The sequence below is a fragment of the Neodiprion pinetum genome, chromosome 4, assembly GCF_021155775.2.
Source record: "Neodiprion pinetum isolate iyNeoPine1 chromosome 4, iyNeoPine1.2, whole genome shotgun sequence".
Taxonomy (NCBI): domain Eukaryota; kingdom Metazoa; phylum Arthropoda; class Insecta; order Hymenoptera; family Diprionidae; genus Neodiprion; species Neodiprion pinetum.
In genome coordinates this window covers 6,819,552-6,836,125 of record NC_060235.2, presented here as the reverse complement: position 1 = coordinate 6,836,125, position 16,574 = coordinate 6,819,552, and the positions used below count along the sequence as shown (strand labels likewise).

General features: G+C 36.1%; 3 protein-coding genes across 5 annotated transcripts in view; 2 read left to right on the top strand and 1 right to left on the bottom strand.

Annotated features, from left to right (window-relative positions):
- Positions 1–4,982: 4,982 nt before the first annotated feature.
- On the top strand, positions 4,983–6,816 carry LOC124217906 (huntingtin-interacting protein K). Its single transcript, XM_046624071.2, has 3 exons — positions 4,983–5,242; positions 5,516–5,623; positions 6,178–6,816. Exons 1-3 carry the CDS (start codon positions 5,087–5,089, stop codon positions 6,271–6,273), a joined length of 360 nt encoding a protein of 119 aa, XP_046480027.1. The 5' UTR covers positions 4,983–5,086; the 3' UTR covers positions 6,274–6,816.
- A 522-nt stretch (positions 6,817–7,338) lies between these two features.
- Positions 7,339–11,240, top strand: LOC124217903 (uncharacterized). 2 transcript variants are annotated; one of them, XM_069135780.1, is made up of 6 exons: positions 7,339–7,667; positions 8,109–8,228; positions 8,418–8,502; positions 8,917–9,021; positions 9,158–9,335; positions 10,049–11,240. In XM_069135780.1, the coding sequence occupies exons 1-6, from the start codon at positions 7,604–7,606 to the stop codon at positions 10,190–10,192; spliced, it is 696 nt and encodes a 231-aa protein (XP_068991881.1). In that variant the 5' UTR covers positions 7,339–7,603; the 3' UTR covers positions 10,193–11,240. The 2 variants fall into 2 exon arrangements, with proteins under 2 accessions (XP_068991881.1, XP_046480024.1); XM_046624068.2 differs by having other exon boundaries at positions 7,370–7,667; positions 8,097–8,228.
- Positions 11,241–11,413: 173 nt separating this feature from the next.
- rdx (BTB/POZ and MATH domain-containing protein rdx) overlaps positions 11,414–16,574 on the bottom strand; it is a 66,628-nt gene continuing 61,467 nt past the window's right edge. Inside the window, exons 5-8 of one of the 2 annotated variants that reach the window (XM_069135778.1) lie at positions 16,257–16,384; positions 15,964–16,141; positions 15,085–15,406; positions 11,414–13,940 (exon numbers count right to left, since the gene is read on the bottom strand). In XM_069135778.1, the coding sequence (XP_068991879.1) occupies positions 13,796–13,940; positions 15,085–15,406; positions 15,964–16,141; positions 16,257–16,384 (773 nt within the window). In that variant the 3' untranslated portion in view covers positions 11,414–13,795. Of the gene's footprint in view, positions 13,941–15,084; positions 15,407–15,963; positions 16,142–16,244; positions 16,385–16,574 lie in introns of both variants that reach the window. The other variant, XM_069135779.1, reaches the window with a different exon arrangement.

Sequence of the window (16,574 nt, the reverse complement as noted above, 5' to 3'; positions counted from 1 at the left end):
AAAGCACCCGCTGAAAAATGTCGAAAATTCAGGTTTTCGTTTTTCGGCTGTAACTTTCGATGCGTTGATCGCAGCGTATTGGGACTGCGCCCAATCGATTTCTCTCGCAAAAGTACGTCGGAATAGTGCCACAATTAATTTATTCCAGCACTTTTGAAAATCGCGAAAATTTTCGCCAAAAATACAAAGGGGTTGTTAACCTTCCTTTTTTTTCGACCAAAAAATTTTTCGTCTCAGAATTGATTCGTATGACTCTTTCTTGAACAATTGGATTCCAAGGAACTCAGAAAACGCAGCAAAAGGAGCGTGGGATCAACGGGAGAGAAGATACGAGGAAAAAAGCACCTGCTGAAGAATGTCGAAAATTCAGGTTTTCGTTTTTTGGCTGTAACTTTCGATGCGTTGATTGCAGCGTATTGGGACTGCGCCCAATCGATTTCTCTCGCAAAAGTACGTCGGAATAGTGCCACAATTAATTTATTCCAGCACTTTTGAAAATCCCGAAAATTTTCGCCAAAAAACAAAGGGGTTAACCTTCCTTTTTTTTTGACCAAAAAATTTTTCGTCTCAGAATTGATTCGTATGACTCTTTCCCGACCAATTGGATCCCAAGGAACTCTGAAAACGCAGAAAAAGGAGCGTGGGATCAACGGGAGAGAAGATACGAGGAAAAAAGCACCTGCTGAAAAATGTCGAAAATTCAGGTTTTCGTTTTTTGGCTGTAACTTTCGATGCGTTGATCGCAGCGTATTGGGACTGCGCCCAATTGATTTCTCTTGCAAAAGTACGTCGGAATAGTGCCACAATTAATTTATTCCAGCACTTTTAAAAATCGCGAAAATTTTCGCTAAAAATACAAAGGGGTTAACCTTCCTTTTTTTTTGACCAAAAAATTTTTCGTCTCAGAATTGATTCGTATGACTCTTTCCCGACCAATTGGATCCCAAGGAACTCTGAAAACGCAGCAAAAGGAGCGTCGGATCAACGGGAGAGAAGGTACGAGGAAAAAAGCACCTGCTGAAAAATGTCGAAAATTCAGGTTTTCGTTTTTTGGCTGTAACTTTCGATGCGTTGATCGCAGCGTATTGGGACTGCGCCCAATCGATTTCTCTCGCAAAAGTACGTCGGAATAGTGCCACAATTAATTTATTCCAGCACTTTTGAAAATCGCGAAAATTTTCGCCAAAAATACAAAGGGGTTAACCTTCCTTTTTTTTCGACCAAAAAATTTTTCGTCTCAGAATTGATTCGTATGACTCTTTCCCGAACAATTGGACCCCAAGGAACTCAGAAAACGCAGCAAAAGGAGCGTGGGATCAACGGGAGAGAAGATACGAGGAAAAAAGCACCTGCTGAAAAATGTCGAAAATTCAGGTTTTCGTTTTTTGGCTGTAACTTTCGATGCGTTGATCGCAGCGTATTGGGACTGCGCCCAATCGATTTCTCTCGCAAAAGTACGTCGGAATAGTGCCACAATTAATTTATTCCAGCACTTTTGAAAATCGCGAAAATTTTCGCCAAAAATACAAAGGGGTTAACCTTCCTTTTTTTTCGACCAAAAAATTTTTTGTCTCAGAATTGATTCGTATGACTCTTTCCCGAACAATTGGACCCCAAGGAACTCAGAAAACGCAGCAAAAGGAGCGTGGGATCAACGGGAGAGAAGATACGAGGAAAAAAGCACCTGCTGAAAAATGTCGAAAATTCAGGTTCTCGTTTTTTGGCTGTGACTTTCGATGCGTTGATCGCAGCGTATTGGGACTGCGCCCAATCGATTTCTCTCGCAAAAGTACGTCGGAATAGTGCCACAATTAATTTATTCCAGCACTTTTGAAAATCGCGAAAATTTTCGCCAAAAATACAAAGGGGTTAACCTTCCTTTTTTTTCGACCAAAAAATTTTTAGTCTCAGAATTGATTCGTATGACTCTTTCCCGAACAATTGGACCCCAAGGAACTCAGAAAACGCAGCAAAAGGAGCGTGGGATCAACGGGAGAGAAGATACGAGGAAAAAAGCACCTGCTGAAAAATGTCGAAAATTCGGGTTTTCGTTTTTTGGCTGTAACTTTCGATGCGTTGATCGCAGCGTATTGGAACTGCGCCCAATCGATTCCTCTCGTAAAACTACGTCGGAATAGTGCATGAAAGAATTTATTCCGGCACTTTTCAAAATTGCGAAAATTTCTGCCAGAAATGCAACGGGGTTAGCCTTACTTTCATATTTATTTTTGGAGCTGAAAATTTTAGGTCCTATATTCGATTTATATGACCAATGGAGGAGGAGGACCAAGTCGGAGTAGGAGTAAGTGTAGGAGTAGAAATAGGAGTGTTAGGTGTTGAAGTGGGAGGAGGAGTCAAAGTAGGAATAGGTGTAGGAGTAGGAGTAGGAGTAAGAGTAGAAGTGTTAGAGATGGGGTGAGAGGCGGAGGGAGTAAGGTAGGGTAGGGTATTTGCACTCATACTTCTACTTCTACTTCTACTTCTACTTCTACTGCTACTCCTACTCTAACTCCCAACTCTCCTACTTCTACTTCTACTTGGTTCTTGATTCCAACCGGCGCCAACCATCTCCAGTGCCCACCGCTAACCACCTCGGGTTATACCTGGAATAGTAATAAATATTTTTAGTATAAGAACACGTCAAAAATATCCTGTAAGGACTAATGTAAGCAATTAATTACTCAATAATATAATAAATCTTATCAGCTCTTTTAAAGCTACTGAATTTGTGCTTGCACGATAAATGATCTGGAATAATTTATTGTGAACATTGCAAGTTCAAAAACTTTTAGAGAAAATAGAATCACAGTCGCCAATAAATATTATAAAAATATTATACTCACTGTGCACAAATCCTCGTCCTCTCCGTCCGCCTCGTTCTCCTCGTCACCCTTCTCGTTCTCCTCCCTCTCCTTGTCCTCTCCCTGAAGTGAGTTTTGCCGGCTGGTCGATCTGGAGCGCAGGAACCACGGAGCGCTTGCCCTGTAGTCGAGTTTCACCAGGTAGTGGACTTGGAGCGCAAGAACCACGGTGCGTTTATCCTGAAAGTTGTTCCTCCAGGTAGCGGACCCGGAGCGCAGGATCCAGGAGATAGAGAACCCGGTATTCGAAATCTGCGGAGCCCGATTCTCATACGACCGCTCTACTGTGCGGTTGTTTCCAGACTGAGGAATTCGGCTAGCTGATATCAGATCGATGACGTCAGAGAAAAAAATTTTGGGCGACGTCATTTTCTGAACATCCGAACATCCGAACATCCGAACATCCAGACTTTGGTTTCGAACTTTAATACCATGTACGATGTATGATGTATGACGTATGATGAGGTATGACGTATAATGTACGATGATATGCTATGATGTATAATGGTTCTAGTTTTCACATTTCAGACAAGAAATACCCACTTTATCTCTACTGCCGATTCCAAACTCAAGTGGTTAGTCCCTCGGTGGTCAGCCGTTGACTAAAAATATATTCTTCAGTTAACGGGTCAGCTAATAACACTGCCATTCTGCGACTGTTGGATGATAAAATATTTTATTCGTACCTTCCAAATGTGTGTTAAAATACACTTGAAGTTTTAAGAAGCTTCGTTCTGTCTTTCCCTACCAAAAAAAAAAAAAAAAAATCGTCGACAATCACCCTCTTAGGTCTTTAAATCAGGACACCGTGTTAAATACTGTTTCATATACGGAGCATCCATTTCATCTCGATTGAAATTAGCGTATCCGTGATGTATTACAGTTACTCTGAATGTTTTTCCATACGAATACTTTTTAAAAAACAATTCTGCTTCTCTTCCTGACGTAGATACTTCACTTGCGACTAGCTAAAATAGCGTTTCGATTTTATGCCCACGATAATTTAAGATCGAGAGAGCAAATGAAAAGTTTTTGGAATGATTATCAATATTAATATTATGGAATACATCGAGCGCGGGTCGAATAGAATCCCATTTCGAAATGAATATTTCTTCTATTTTCATATCATAGACGTATTATTGTAGATAATCTAGTTTGCCTCCTGAAAAATTATCAAATTTATAGTATGCGTCACGTATTAATCGTAAAGGGATCATACAGATTAATATCGTACATGGACCGCATATACATATATACTTTCTGGTCTCTGCATCATTATTACATCTGATCTATTATTATTCATGATCTATGTATCCATTCTTCTCTCGGGTACCTATACTGTAATTAAATCACTGTTTTCGAAATCGGTACCTCTCTGATGTTTTGCAATAAGTTCTCAACTCTACCGTTGGAACATCTCAGAGAGAGCGCACGACGATTTTCGGTTGTCACACCAAATCCTATTAAGTACAACTGTCTTTATATTTTTCAGCCAACGTAGGAGGTGTTTGGCGGCGGTCGGCAGCGATCGGAGGTGGTCGAGGAGGACCAGGACGACGCGACGTCGAGTGGCCCGAGCAGGAGGCGGAGGGGTACAAGGTGAACAAGGAGGATGAAGTTGGTCGGAGATGATCGGCGGAGGTTGATGGTGATTGGGGGTGGTTGCTGGCGGACGCGGTTACGCTTCTTCCCACGGGTATAATCGAGCTGATCGACATTTCTAAGTCGCAGTCGACAAGAAGTCTTACGTACTCACTTTGTACTGACTCAATCTGAAGCCTTGATACCGAAACTTCTTTGCTACTACGAATGTCAGTGCAAGCTCGTTAGAGAGAGTCGATAGAGCAGAACTCCTCTAGGTACGCTCCCAGGCCCACCTGGACCCACTTGCCCGCCGAAAACTGGTCACAAAAATTTATCCAGGGGTATCCGTCTTTATGTTCTTCAGTCAACGCCTGAATTCGAAATAGCTAGACTTATCCGACAATGCATTATCTTTCTGGATACACGTGACGGTAACATTAGTCTTTTCGGCCTTAAAGACTTTACGTACCGACAGTTCGCCTACTTTAGTTGCGCAACGCAGAGGGCGCTGCTTGACGATGAATTTACGATGAATTTGTCTCGTCCATTTGCGCTCACGGAAAGCCCCATAAGGATAGCAAACTTTATACATCTCCAATCAACGCTAGTGCTATACAAAAATCCACAATCCGTGTTCGACAATGGCGGACGAAGATGTGAATGGGGATTCTGACGAGGTGCAGCAGGAAAAGTCACAAAAGAAAGCTGCAAAATATGATAGTGGTGCTGCGGATTTGGAAAGAGTAACGGATTACGCAGAGGAGAAGGAAATTTCTTCGTCCGACGATTTCTCATGCGTAAGTTCAATCCACGTGCACCACACTATCTGAACCATTCATTTATACCATAATCATCGTCATATTTCATACACGCATTGTTTTGAGTTACAAATAAATTCCCTCATCAAATTGTTCCATTTTCCTCGTATTAATTCAAATGCTAAGTTGTTATTCGTTTCAAAGATTCGACAAATTTCTCACGCCATTCAAAAGTGTCTAAATGGAACCTAACCTATCTTCAATTCTTCGCTATGCACCAGTGTAATGATAATCGTCATTGTCTTAACTTAGGCGCTAACCATCATCGGAGATCGACGGAATAAGGAAGCAGCTGAAAAGATTGCTAAAGAGAAAGAATTGCTCAAGGTCTCCATTCATAAAGACGATGTGGATCTTATCGTAAGTATTTGAAGAATAATCATTGTAAATTTCTTCACTGGAACAGTTTGTAACTGTTTGAGGGGATACAATTTGATAGGTAAACTACAATCTTAGCAAAAATATTAACCTCAAGTCTCTGTGCAACGTCACAGTGTATACTTCTATCAAAATAAATCTTTCATCTACTTCAGACACATCCTTACTTCCTGATTCGCAAGTTTCAAGTGTCATACACAACAGAATAAAACCCATTACAAACAGTCTCAATCAAAACTATGGTAGTAGAGCAATTAATTAATTTATAACCTGTGGCATGAGGTGAAGAAATATGCCTCAAAGAAATCTTATGCTCCAGTTATTTATAAATTTGTCATGCTCGATAAATAGAATACTATTACACATTTGAAACCTCCTCTGGAGATCGCAATTCACTGTTACACTATATATTATTTACTACTCCCATCTTTGATAGTATGTATTATTATTTGTAGGGATTCTCGTTGGTGTACTTTTTACAGTGAACCCTACCAATTGTAGTAAGAATTTTTACAGTAGTTGTTTGGATATTTCAGATGAAAGAGATGGAAATAAGTCGAAGCTTGGCTGAACGGACATTAAGAGAGCACAGAGGAGATGTTGTTGAGGCCCTTGTTACTCTGACCAACTGAGTTGAGATTATCTATGAAAATCCTAGCTTCTCATTATTCCAAGCACTATTGTAAATTACGCAACGTATATATTTACATAGAAAACGAGGGAGGAACTTGTAAACTGAAGTTTGAATACGAATATTTATTATTAATATAAAATAAAAACTTTAAAAAAATACATAAATCCACAAACTTCTTATAATTTTTCATCCACTCGAATCAAACTTGTCATCTTTATCTTCTTTCTTTGTTAACGTATAAGATTGTACCAAATCTGGTGTTATTCTTTGATCAATGTTCCATCGAAACGTTTCAATTCCATTTCTCCTTACACTATAATTGTGAGGAAATTTTGCCGAATGAAAATTCCAAAATCGTCGCCCTCAGCTTACTTTACAGATGGAGAAACCAGTAATTTGCCTCAAGATTACATTCTTTCTTGCATTGTCGTTGATCTTGTCTTTCAAAAGCCAACTGCAACATTATAAAAATTCTATTGCTATCATGATTTACACATACTCGAAAATTGTCAAATTGTGAAATGATACGGCAGCTAATTATTTGTGTTGGAAAAAAAAATGTCAAATTTAATTCAATAAACAATGCCAATTGCTTTTTTCATCGCAATTAAAATCGCTGAAATTACCAAACAGTGATAAAAAATGTATATAGCAACTACTAAATCCACACGTCAGATTATCGTAGTTATCATAATCCAGCTTTGAAACGACCACTTACATGTATGGCCTGTAATCAACACAAGAAAATTTCATCAATGACACAAAGGACTCTGTTATTTAAGTAAATGAGCTTAACTACTAGGGCTTGATATAGTTACGGCATCTGCTGTAATTGAATGGAAAACGCATTGTATGCTCACGATTGCTTGTTCAATACTATAATCAGAAATAAAGTAGTTGTTAATAATCTTTTTTCATACGTTCAATAAAAATGATTCCTGAAAGAGATACAAGGATAAAAAATGTATGAATAATCAGACCCTTCAAATTCGTCAAGGACAAATGTTGAGTCATCAGGTGTGGAGGATGTAGAAAAAAATTTCATACTATTCGTAACAAAGATATGAGGCATGTGTGCGCATTATCACTGATAGCATTGAGCACATATCAGGAAACCCGAGATTGGCTTATGATTGATAGGTGGGATAGGTATTGCCATTTACTTATCCAGAACTCTTAACGTCTAGCAACAGTATTGGCAAAATGGAAGTTTATATCAGTGTTAGGTAAGTGCATGACAGTTAAGCTCCGCGTAATCTTATGTAGGAGAATGGGACTGAGTACAATTTCCTGAATAGACTGATGTCTGTATTCAATTTTTACTAATCATGTCGCTCGAACTTGAAAAGTTGTTATTGTTCTGGATTTTTATTCAAGAAAGTATCGTGGCAGGTACGTGAACACTGAAATTATTGTCAAGTATATGTTTTCTGATACTGGCCATGATATCTGTATGGATATATATCCACCCATTCGGTTTTTGACAAAAAAAACAACCTTCTAAAAGCAGTTTAGTAAAGTGATCCATTTGTTAACATAAGCTAAAGTGGAGCACATTTTGGTAATATCGAGCTATATGCGTGTGCAATCTTAAATCAGTGATAATATAACTGCGTAAATCATGTATAACATTTCTAAATCATTGAGAATTTTGAATGTTAAAACTATACGTAAATATTATCAAAGCTTATGAGCCAGTTATTACAAACTTTTTCGCACGCCGTTTTTCGTTTACCAAGTAGAATTTATAGATACTTTTGCCAACTTTTAAAAGATATGGGTAACAAATCAAATTGATATGTAATTTTTCTCATTCTTCAGGTTCATTTTCAGGTGAACTGACAAACCTTGGAGAATCGACTTCTAAACATAATTTGTCTAATTATCAGTTTTCAAACTGTTCATTATATACGATAGCCTATGGATCGTCTTGTACCTGCTTCGAGTGCGATAGTAAGTAATGATAATATTACAATTCGCCTGTATTTATCAAAAATCGAATTTTCCGATCGACTCTAGTCCAATCTCTCCGAATCTAAATTGTGACAGAAATCTAAAACATTGTATGTGTTATTAGCTAATTTAGAATAGCAAAAGATACCATGACTTCAGTGCTATATTCAATCATATTAATACTTACAGAGGGCCAGTGTACTATATGCTGCAATTCCCCAGGCGTACCAGCATTCACATGCTGTTACTGTCATGCCTGCCTGACGTCATGCTGGTAATTATACAGTAGATCTACTAAAGCTTCTAACCACTTTTAGTTTGTAATTCCCACAATAAATGAAACTATGAATTTGTCTCTCCCATTGTTCTGTCGGTATACTTCTTCACGTCTCTGTATTTCCAACGCTCGACACAGTAGTGTAAACTATAAAATCTGATGAAAATCCAGTCACATCGCAGATATGAATAGTATTGACAAAATGCAAACACATAGAATTCTTCCATTCGTAGTGAGAAGGATGGAATAGATGTTTACTGCAAATTAAGATAAGAGAATCAAAGCAAGAGTTGCTGATATAATTGGAATTAAAAATTTCAGTACAAACATCGTCTCACGTAGGAGTGGCAAAAAAATTTTTAATTTCATATCGGTGCTATACAGATACTTAAAGGAATTGAATATTTTCAGGAACAACGAATGGCAGCTGATATCCTTTGCTCAAGTAGGATTATCGACCGCATTGCTCATTGCAACAGTCGTTACCATTGCACTATTCTTCAGAATATGCAACAGGTATGACGTTCCACTCAGAATGGTTGTTCCCAGTCCCTGAAAATTAATTGTCGAACTGGTTTACAGTAATGTATACTCGAAACAAACTAGATGCATTTAACTTACTGTCAAGTAATCTGATCCTTGCAATTTCAAGTGGAATGCAGTTCGGGGCTGCCAGGCGACCTGGCAATCCAGTGGTCAGAAACTCTGCGGGTAGGATCAGCATCTCTTCAATTCAACAGTACGTTATTCAAAGGCTTCAAGACAGACCTCCGAGATACAATGACCTATCCGACGCTCCGCCGGTCTACGGCACAGACCCTGCAAATAGGGTGGGTTGCATTGAAACATATTAACCACTTTCAAAACTTTGAGATCAATATGAGACAAATTTGGCAGATGGGGAAAATCGAGATTCACTGATTCATGGTATAACTGTTTCGACGAACTCTTAAATTTTTCTACCAACATGAAAATCTGATACACATAAAGATTCAGCCGATCTAAAACTCATTTCAGACTCTGAGCACCAGTAATTCATTGTAATATAATAATTTCTATACAACTAGAATTTGCCAGTAAAATTACTTCATGTCATAATGTTCCAAGTATTAAATATATCCGTAATTGGATTTTGGAAAAATGTCTATTGGATGAACAAAACGTTCAGCAATATTTTCTCTGTGCAGACAACGTAGGTGATTTTTTTGGAAAAACTTTGGACACTGCTAATAGAATTAGAACAATAATGAACTTGAAACTTGACAATAACAAAGCCATTCTGCTAAATAATGGTCATTTGTTGTGCTTCTCTGTGTAACTTTCATGTAATGAGTCAATTAGAAAGAGTTTCAGAAAAGCCGAAATTTTGTGCACATCAATAACTTCTTACTTTATTATTCTCAAATAACAAGTATTCCAGAAATGAATTACAATGTAACTGATTCTGTATTTTCCTTGTTCTTCAATGCTGACTCATAAAAATTCCCTGGCAAATGTCACTCGTCATGTCTCGAATAAAGCCAATGGACATAATTATTCACAGGTTGCAACTTCCGAAGCTCCTCCAAGTTACACGAGAAGAGCAGAACCAGCTGAAAGTGTAAATAATCCAACGCCAACAACAGAGTCGTCGACACAATCGAATACAAACGATTCACAATTACCTACGGCTATTAATCATATCTAAAATACTGTATTCCACATATCGATTGTTCTCGTTTTTATGTACCTTTTTTTTACACAAATAATTATTTTTTAAGATTTTTTTTTTTTTTTTCTTTTCTTTCTTTTGGTAAATTTTTATCTCCAACTATACAAATAGAATCAATCGAATCGTAGATATAGATAAATATATTATTATGAAAGTAATTAAAGAATCAGTTTTCAGGAGAAACCAAAGAATTGTAACAATATTGTTTAAAAAGCATCGAATCCGCGAATTTGAACACGTCAAGAAATAAAGATCACTTATGTTTGTCTGCAACTTTATCAACTGTAAATCTTTATCAACCAACTGTTTCTACTTAAGTGTATTGTACATTGTAATACTAGTAATAATAGTGATAATAATTAATTACCTTACCAGACAACAAGAAATAACATTATAAGGGTATTGGAAATCATTACAAGGTCTCAAAAATTATATAATGAAAATGTAGTTTATTTGATGTGGTGCAATGACTTAAAATAAATTGAAAAAAATGAACGTCTGTATGAGCTGGGATTGATGGTCAGCAATTTGTGTACTAAAAACTGCTGCTAAGCTACCGCCTCCTCTAGTCACTACAACTTTTATAATTTTAAATGCAACATATAATGGAAGTAGACAAATATTTTACAGCAAGCAGTTGCGTAGCAGTAGTTAGTGACCCTTCTTTTTATGCTGATATTCATGATGAGGTAACACTTGTCTTACTTGTACTTAGATTATCAAATTATCCAGTCATACACTCAAGTATATGTTATATTCTTGCTGCAGATTGTTATCAGTATTGTTCTTTCTGTCTTTTCTTTTCTTCCATTTTTATTTATTTATTTTATTTATTTTTTGAGGGCGTGATCTTTATCTTCTCCTATAAATGTTTCATCTCGAATTAATTTTTCGTTTTCTTAACATCTTTAGTACGCTATTCAAAACAGGGACAGTAGGAAAGAAAAAGTATGAAGAAAAAAAAAAAAAAAAAAAAACAAGTACTACTGACATTAATTAAATTTCTCAACGAAATTGCCAAACAGTCCCAAAGCTTAAGTTAAAGCATAATTGAAATAAAATTAGAGCAATAACAATATTCAAAATTCAATATGAAAGATTGTAACGAAATATAAAAATTTCAAAAGATCTAGCAATGGTAAGTCGTTGTTTGTATTTAGACACCAGTATTTAAAAAGGGCTGAGTTCCTTTACCTGTTCTTTTTTTTTTTTTTTTTGTCGCAGTTTTATACAATCTTTATGTACAACAAGTTAAAAATTGGACCATATCTGGACTACTTCCAGGACCATGTGGGCAATGTCCGCTGCAAAAGCCAATATAACTTCGCAACTGGCTGTATGGAATTGGTATGCGGAATCGGAAGGGCAGGTTCTTAGGGGTACGAGTAAAGATCTGCGTATAGAAGGATATTTTGCAATACAGGAGGGGAAGAAGGAAAAAAGGATAGATTAGAGATGTAATGTTTTTTTGTTGCAGTAATATAATGGTCTTATCACAGAACATGTATGGCATTAATATTCGACATCATTAATGTAATGGTATAAGGTATTTTTTATATTTAAGTTGGCGATACTATCTAGCTAGTAGGAGGATCGGGAAGCCAGTAGAGCAGTAGTAGTAGGTAGTAGTAGTAGTTGTGGTAGTAGTAGATAGTAGTAGTAGTCTAGTAGTAGTAGCAGTAGTAGTAGTAGTAGTAAAAGTAGTAGAAATAGTGTTGTGTAGTGTTGTAGCAGTAGCGGTAGCAGTAGCAGTAGTGGTGGTAGTATAGTATCAGTAGCAGTATATACTGTACAGAATGATCATCGTCTCTGGTTGCCCATAATTCAGTTCATTTCACCACACAATTTTTATCAATTTGACAATTATATTAATTAGTTACACAAAACGATTAATATTTCATCATACTATAATTGACTAAACTTTATTTATACAATGTGTGTGATTCTTTTTCTAATTTATTATCATTACTTTTTGTTAAATAATTTTTATAACTTTATTTTTTTTTTTTTGTTTTTATCTCCACTAATTATCGATAATAACGTTTAACCATTTCAAACTGCAATCTTCAACATTTTACACTTTTTTTTTCGTATGTTTGTTTTTCGTTCTTCTGAATGCGTAACACATACCTGCATACATATCAATTTCTGGCATCGCGTACGCGCGAGCAAAACATGCGAAAAATAATAGACACCTTTTCGCGTTTTTTTCTTTTTTTTTTTTCTTCTACGTTTTTCTTCTTTTCTTAATCATTTATATAATCAACACAAAATTCTCATAAATTATGGACAACCCTAAAATTTAATACATTTAATTACCTTTTTGTTTTTTTAATCAACAAAAATTGTTCGTTCCTTTTTTTTTTCTTGTCTACTATTTGTATAATACGTTTTACAGACGATGAGGGAACAAAAATCCCAAACTGCGTCACAGCTTGGGGAGGGGGAGGGTATCTGCAGACAAAAAAATATACAAGAATACAGGAGGAGAGGGGAGGGTAAGGGTCACAGATTTGCATGTATAGCAAGTTATCAGAAATCATATTGATAATTAATAGTTAATAGTTATACATAATTATATTGAGAGAAAGAGATCATAAAAAACACTAACTAGAATCATTTCTCCATTGATGGAAGAATTTTCACATTTTTATAATTATAAATCACTATAGGTAATAAACAAAGTGTCTAACCCCACGTTGGGGGTAACGTTTGATCCGTTGACAAAGGAACAAAATTTATACTTAGTCGTCTGGCTGACGTCTATCACAACTTTTTTTTTATTTATTAATTCAATTTTTTTTTTTTTATCTTTTATCAATTATTTATATTTTTTTCCTCATTATATGCTTCGTTTTGTGCCAACACACAAGTATTTTAACGTCCTGGTCCATTGATTCAAGTTTATTCACTACAAATCCGTTACATCGTATGTCAAAATCAATGTTTCTATCAAAACTCTATTTGACAACACACGATGATCTGATATCGACGAGGTTGACAAGAGTGAAAATTAGAACACACGCGATACCTTCATTATTCCTTTACAATTTACTTTTCATCTCTTCATCCTTCTTCGTCACCAAATGGACAAAATATACACCTTGTTGCATGAAAATTATCAACAAATCCGTAATTGGGTGGGTTTTTTCTTTTATTGTTGTATGTTTTTTTTTTTAATGTTTTTATCGTGAGCGAGCGACGAGTGACACAGTCACAATATCTCTACCACCGACAGTGGTCACAGAACACAAAAGTCTGGTTTGGTGGAATGCGCCTTAGCTATATCGTATCGCTTGAAACCGGATATTTTCTCTGGCTCATCTGTATCATGTTTACGTTATGCCAGCTCATCCATGCGACAAGTCAGTCATTAGCTATTTCCGGATTCAATATCTGGACTCTGGACCAGGTGGTGGTGACAGTGGTGAGGGGCTCGCTAGGAAACATTGACTTTATTATTCACCACTAATCTTATCTTCTGTCCTTTCCTTTTCATCACTGTACACAGAGTCAAGAGGGATGTAATAGAGGAGGGGGCGACGTTGTCGTTATCCCCGGGGCTAAGGGCGTCTGCTTTCAGCTTTGCTTCATCCGTTTCCTCGGCGGACCGATTGGTGGGATCTGTTGGGTCGCTAAAGCGCGGAAAGCTTCTGCTATGAGGTGCGGATGAGAGTGGATCATTGATTTCCACCCTGCTGTATCCATCACGTCTGTTGCATGTCTGCAACATCACACAATACGCCCTTAATAAAACTTGGATCAACGGAAACCTGCATTATAATACATATATAAATGATGTCTTCGTGAAACCGGATAAACCACCCTATTGGTGAAAATTTGAAAAAAATATTCACAGTAATCAATACCGTGGAACTTGAGTCGTAAAAACGTTGCCTGCAGTTTATAAATTATCTTGTCTTTTTTTTATGATTTAAAAAAAACTAATCCTATATTAAATCCATTTTATTTAATTTGATGAGTTATTACTAACAATATAATGTATTCTTTTCTTTTTTTCATAACTCTGTGAATCTCTTTTTCAGAACCTGATATATGGAATTTTGATCACCTAATATATACTCGTTAAACAAAATTAAATAACTGTAAGAAAGACATCTGAATATCTAGTTCTGATGTAAAACGATTCCTTCATGGTCAAATAATTTATGCCGAGTCAACTCCGTTCCGATGAAACTAAAGTGATGAGAAAACGATGGAAGAAAAAAATTGTCACAAAGCAGACGCTAGTTGTCATTGGCATGAAGTTATTAGGTGAATGTATAATCCTAATAATATGTAATCATGTGTGATAAACACCTGTTATCAATCAAGTATTGAATCTCATTTTGTTTTAACGTATAAATCTAACATAAAACATTTGTTCAACATTGTACACTGGCATATTTTTATCTTTTCTTTTTGTGCGATTGAAAATGACTGTATCAGTTAGTGTCAATACCAGTAAATTAAGGTATGATAACGTGGCTTGACCTTGTAAATTTCTTAGGAATCTTTTCTCACCAATCCGCTAATTTGCGATTATAATAGAGGTATATTTGTTCTAATACACGTCAGAATTTCAAGATTTACATGATGCAACTATTACTAATCTACAAATAAAAATAAAACAACATCGTGGAAAAAAAAAGAAACTCACTTTTAGTCCAAGGCATTCAAAACTATTGCTACCGAGAGTACTAATTGAACAGACACATGAATAATTATGAACATCGCATGAACTTTCGGCATACTAAAAAAATTACGTTTTTATTGATATTCCGATAAACAAGCCATGTTTTAAAAATAGTTCGACGGTAAATAACTACAAAAATTATCATTTATTCAAATATGTATTGGCAACTTACGTGTTAATAAAATCTATGGCTTGCGCTTTGAGTTGATCAGCGCTATGAAGATCAGCAAGGATAAGAATATCCGCCGCATTCTCAATAGCTAAACTCGTACATAACGCCTCTTCGCACATTACTTTAAGCCTCTCAAGTGCATATTTATCTGCAGCTGCGAGTAAATCGTCAGCCATTTTTTCTAAATTTGCCGCTTTCCCCGTATATATAAAGCGTAACATTTCTCTCAAGACTTCGTGATCAACGTCCGTTATATCGACTCTGTTTTGTTTTCGTTCCTCCATTTCATGCTCAAACATTGCCGAAAATACAGGACTTCGAGCTGTAATATGAAAAGAAAGAGTCCTGATTAATACCGTCACATTCATCAGAGTGACAAATATATATAAGTGCAGGGCATGTTGAAAAAAATAATTAAAAAAAAACAACAAACACGTTTATACTGTAAGAATTTAATAAAATTCAAGAAACTTTTTGCTCTAACACTGAAGAGTAACGTAATGAATTCTAAAAGATGAGCTCATTCAAAACCTTCAATTTATCACACAAGTGAGATGTTAAACTTCCTACTTTACTTATTTATTTATATTTGTATAAATTCAAGGCTAAATCGATTCACAAGCTCTTTGGAAATGATTAAACGACTGACATAACATTCATAGTTAAATTATGAACGCAAGAATCATTCTGTATGATTTCAAATAATATCAAGAGATTTCAAGGCAATGTGTTATTTTCAATTGATTCCTCGTACTCGAAATAAGAGTGTTAACGAAAATTCAAGGTAGATAAATTTAATTTTGTTGTTTCTACATCATTTCACGATTATCTAGAACATAACAGAACGAAGAAAATTGAATGAAACAACCGTCAACTCACCAGCAAGTATCGCTTTGTGTGCCTGGAATTCTCTACCGCAAACGGTGAGTGTGACATCACTGAATTTTTGGTTTTCAAATAGCAGTCCAAGATCGTCGGGTAGCCGGCATTCGGGAACTTTGAATTGTATCGTATTACTCTGTCCAGAGATGTTTACGCTATCGGCAACGACACTTACCTAGTTGGCGGGTTTTATAAATTGATTATAGAACTAATTAGCTCATTTATCCATTGTATATAAATTTTGATAATATATTAAATAAATGTGACAATAAACATACAAAGGTATATACCTCACAGAATATCGTGAGTTTGTCATCGGGCAAAAGTCCATTTGCTTCATCTAGTAGGAAATCTCTTCGTATGAATTTTTTGAACCCCCAGTCCTTTCCTTGCACAAACCTATAGGCTCGCTGGCTCTCTGCGAGATGAAACAGAAGAGAGAGAAAAAAAAAATGGTTTTAAAATTATTATTGCGATATATTTTAATGAATTATCGGTAGCGAGTGAATCATTTTTCATGTCAAGGAAATAATACCGAGTTCCAAAATTACGGTCGTCTACTTTTTACTGCAGAGATTAGTCTTCATATCGTATTCGTCGAATACTTC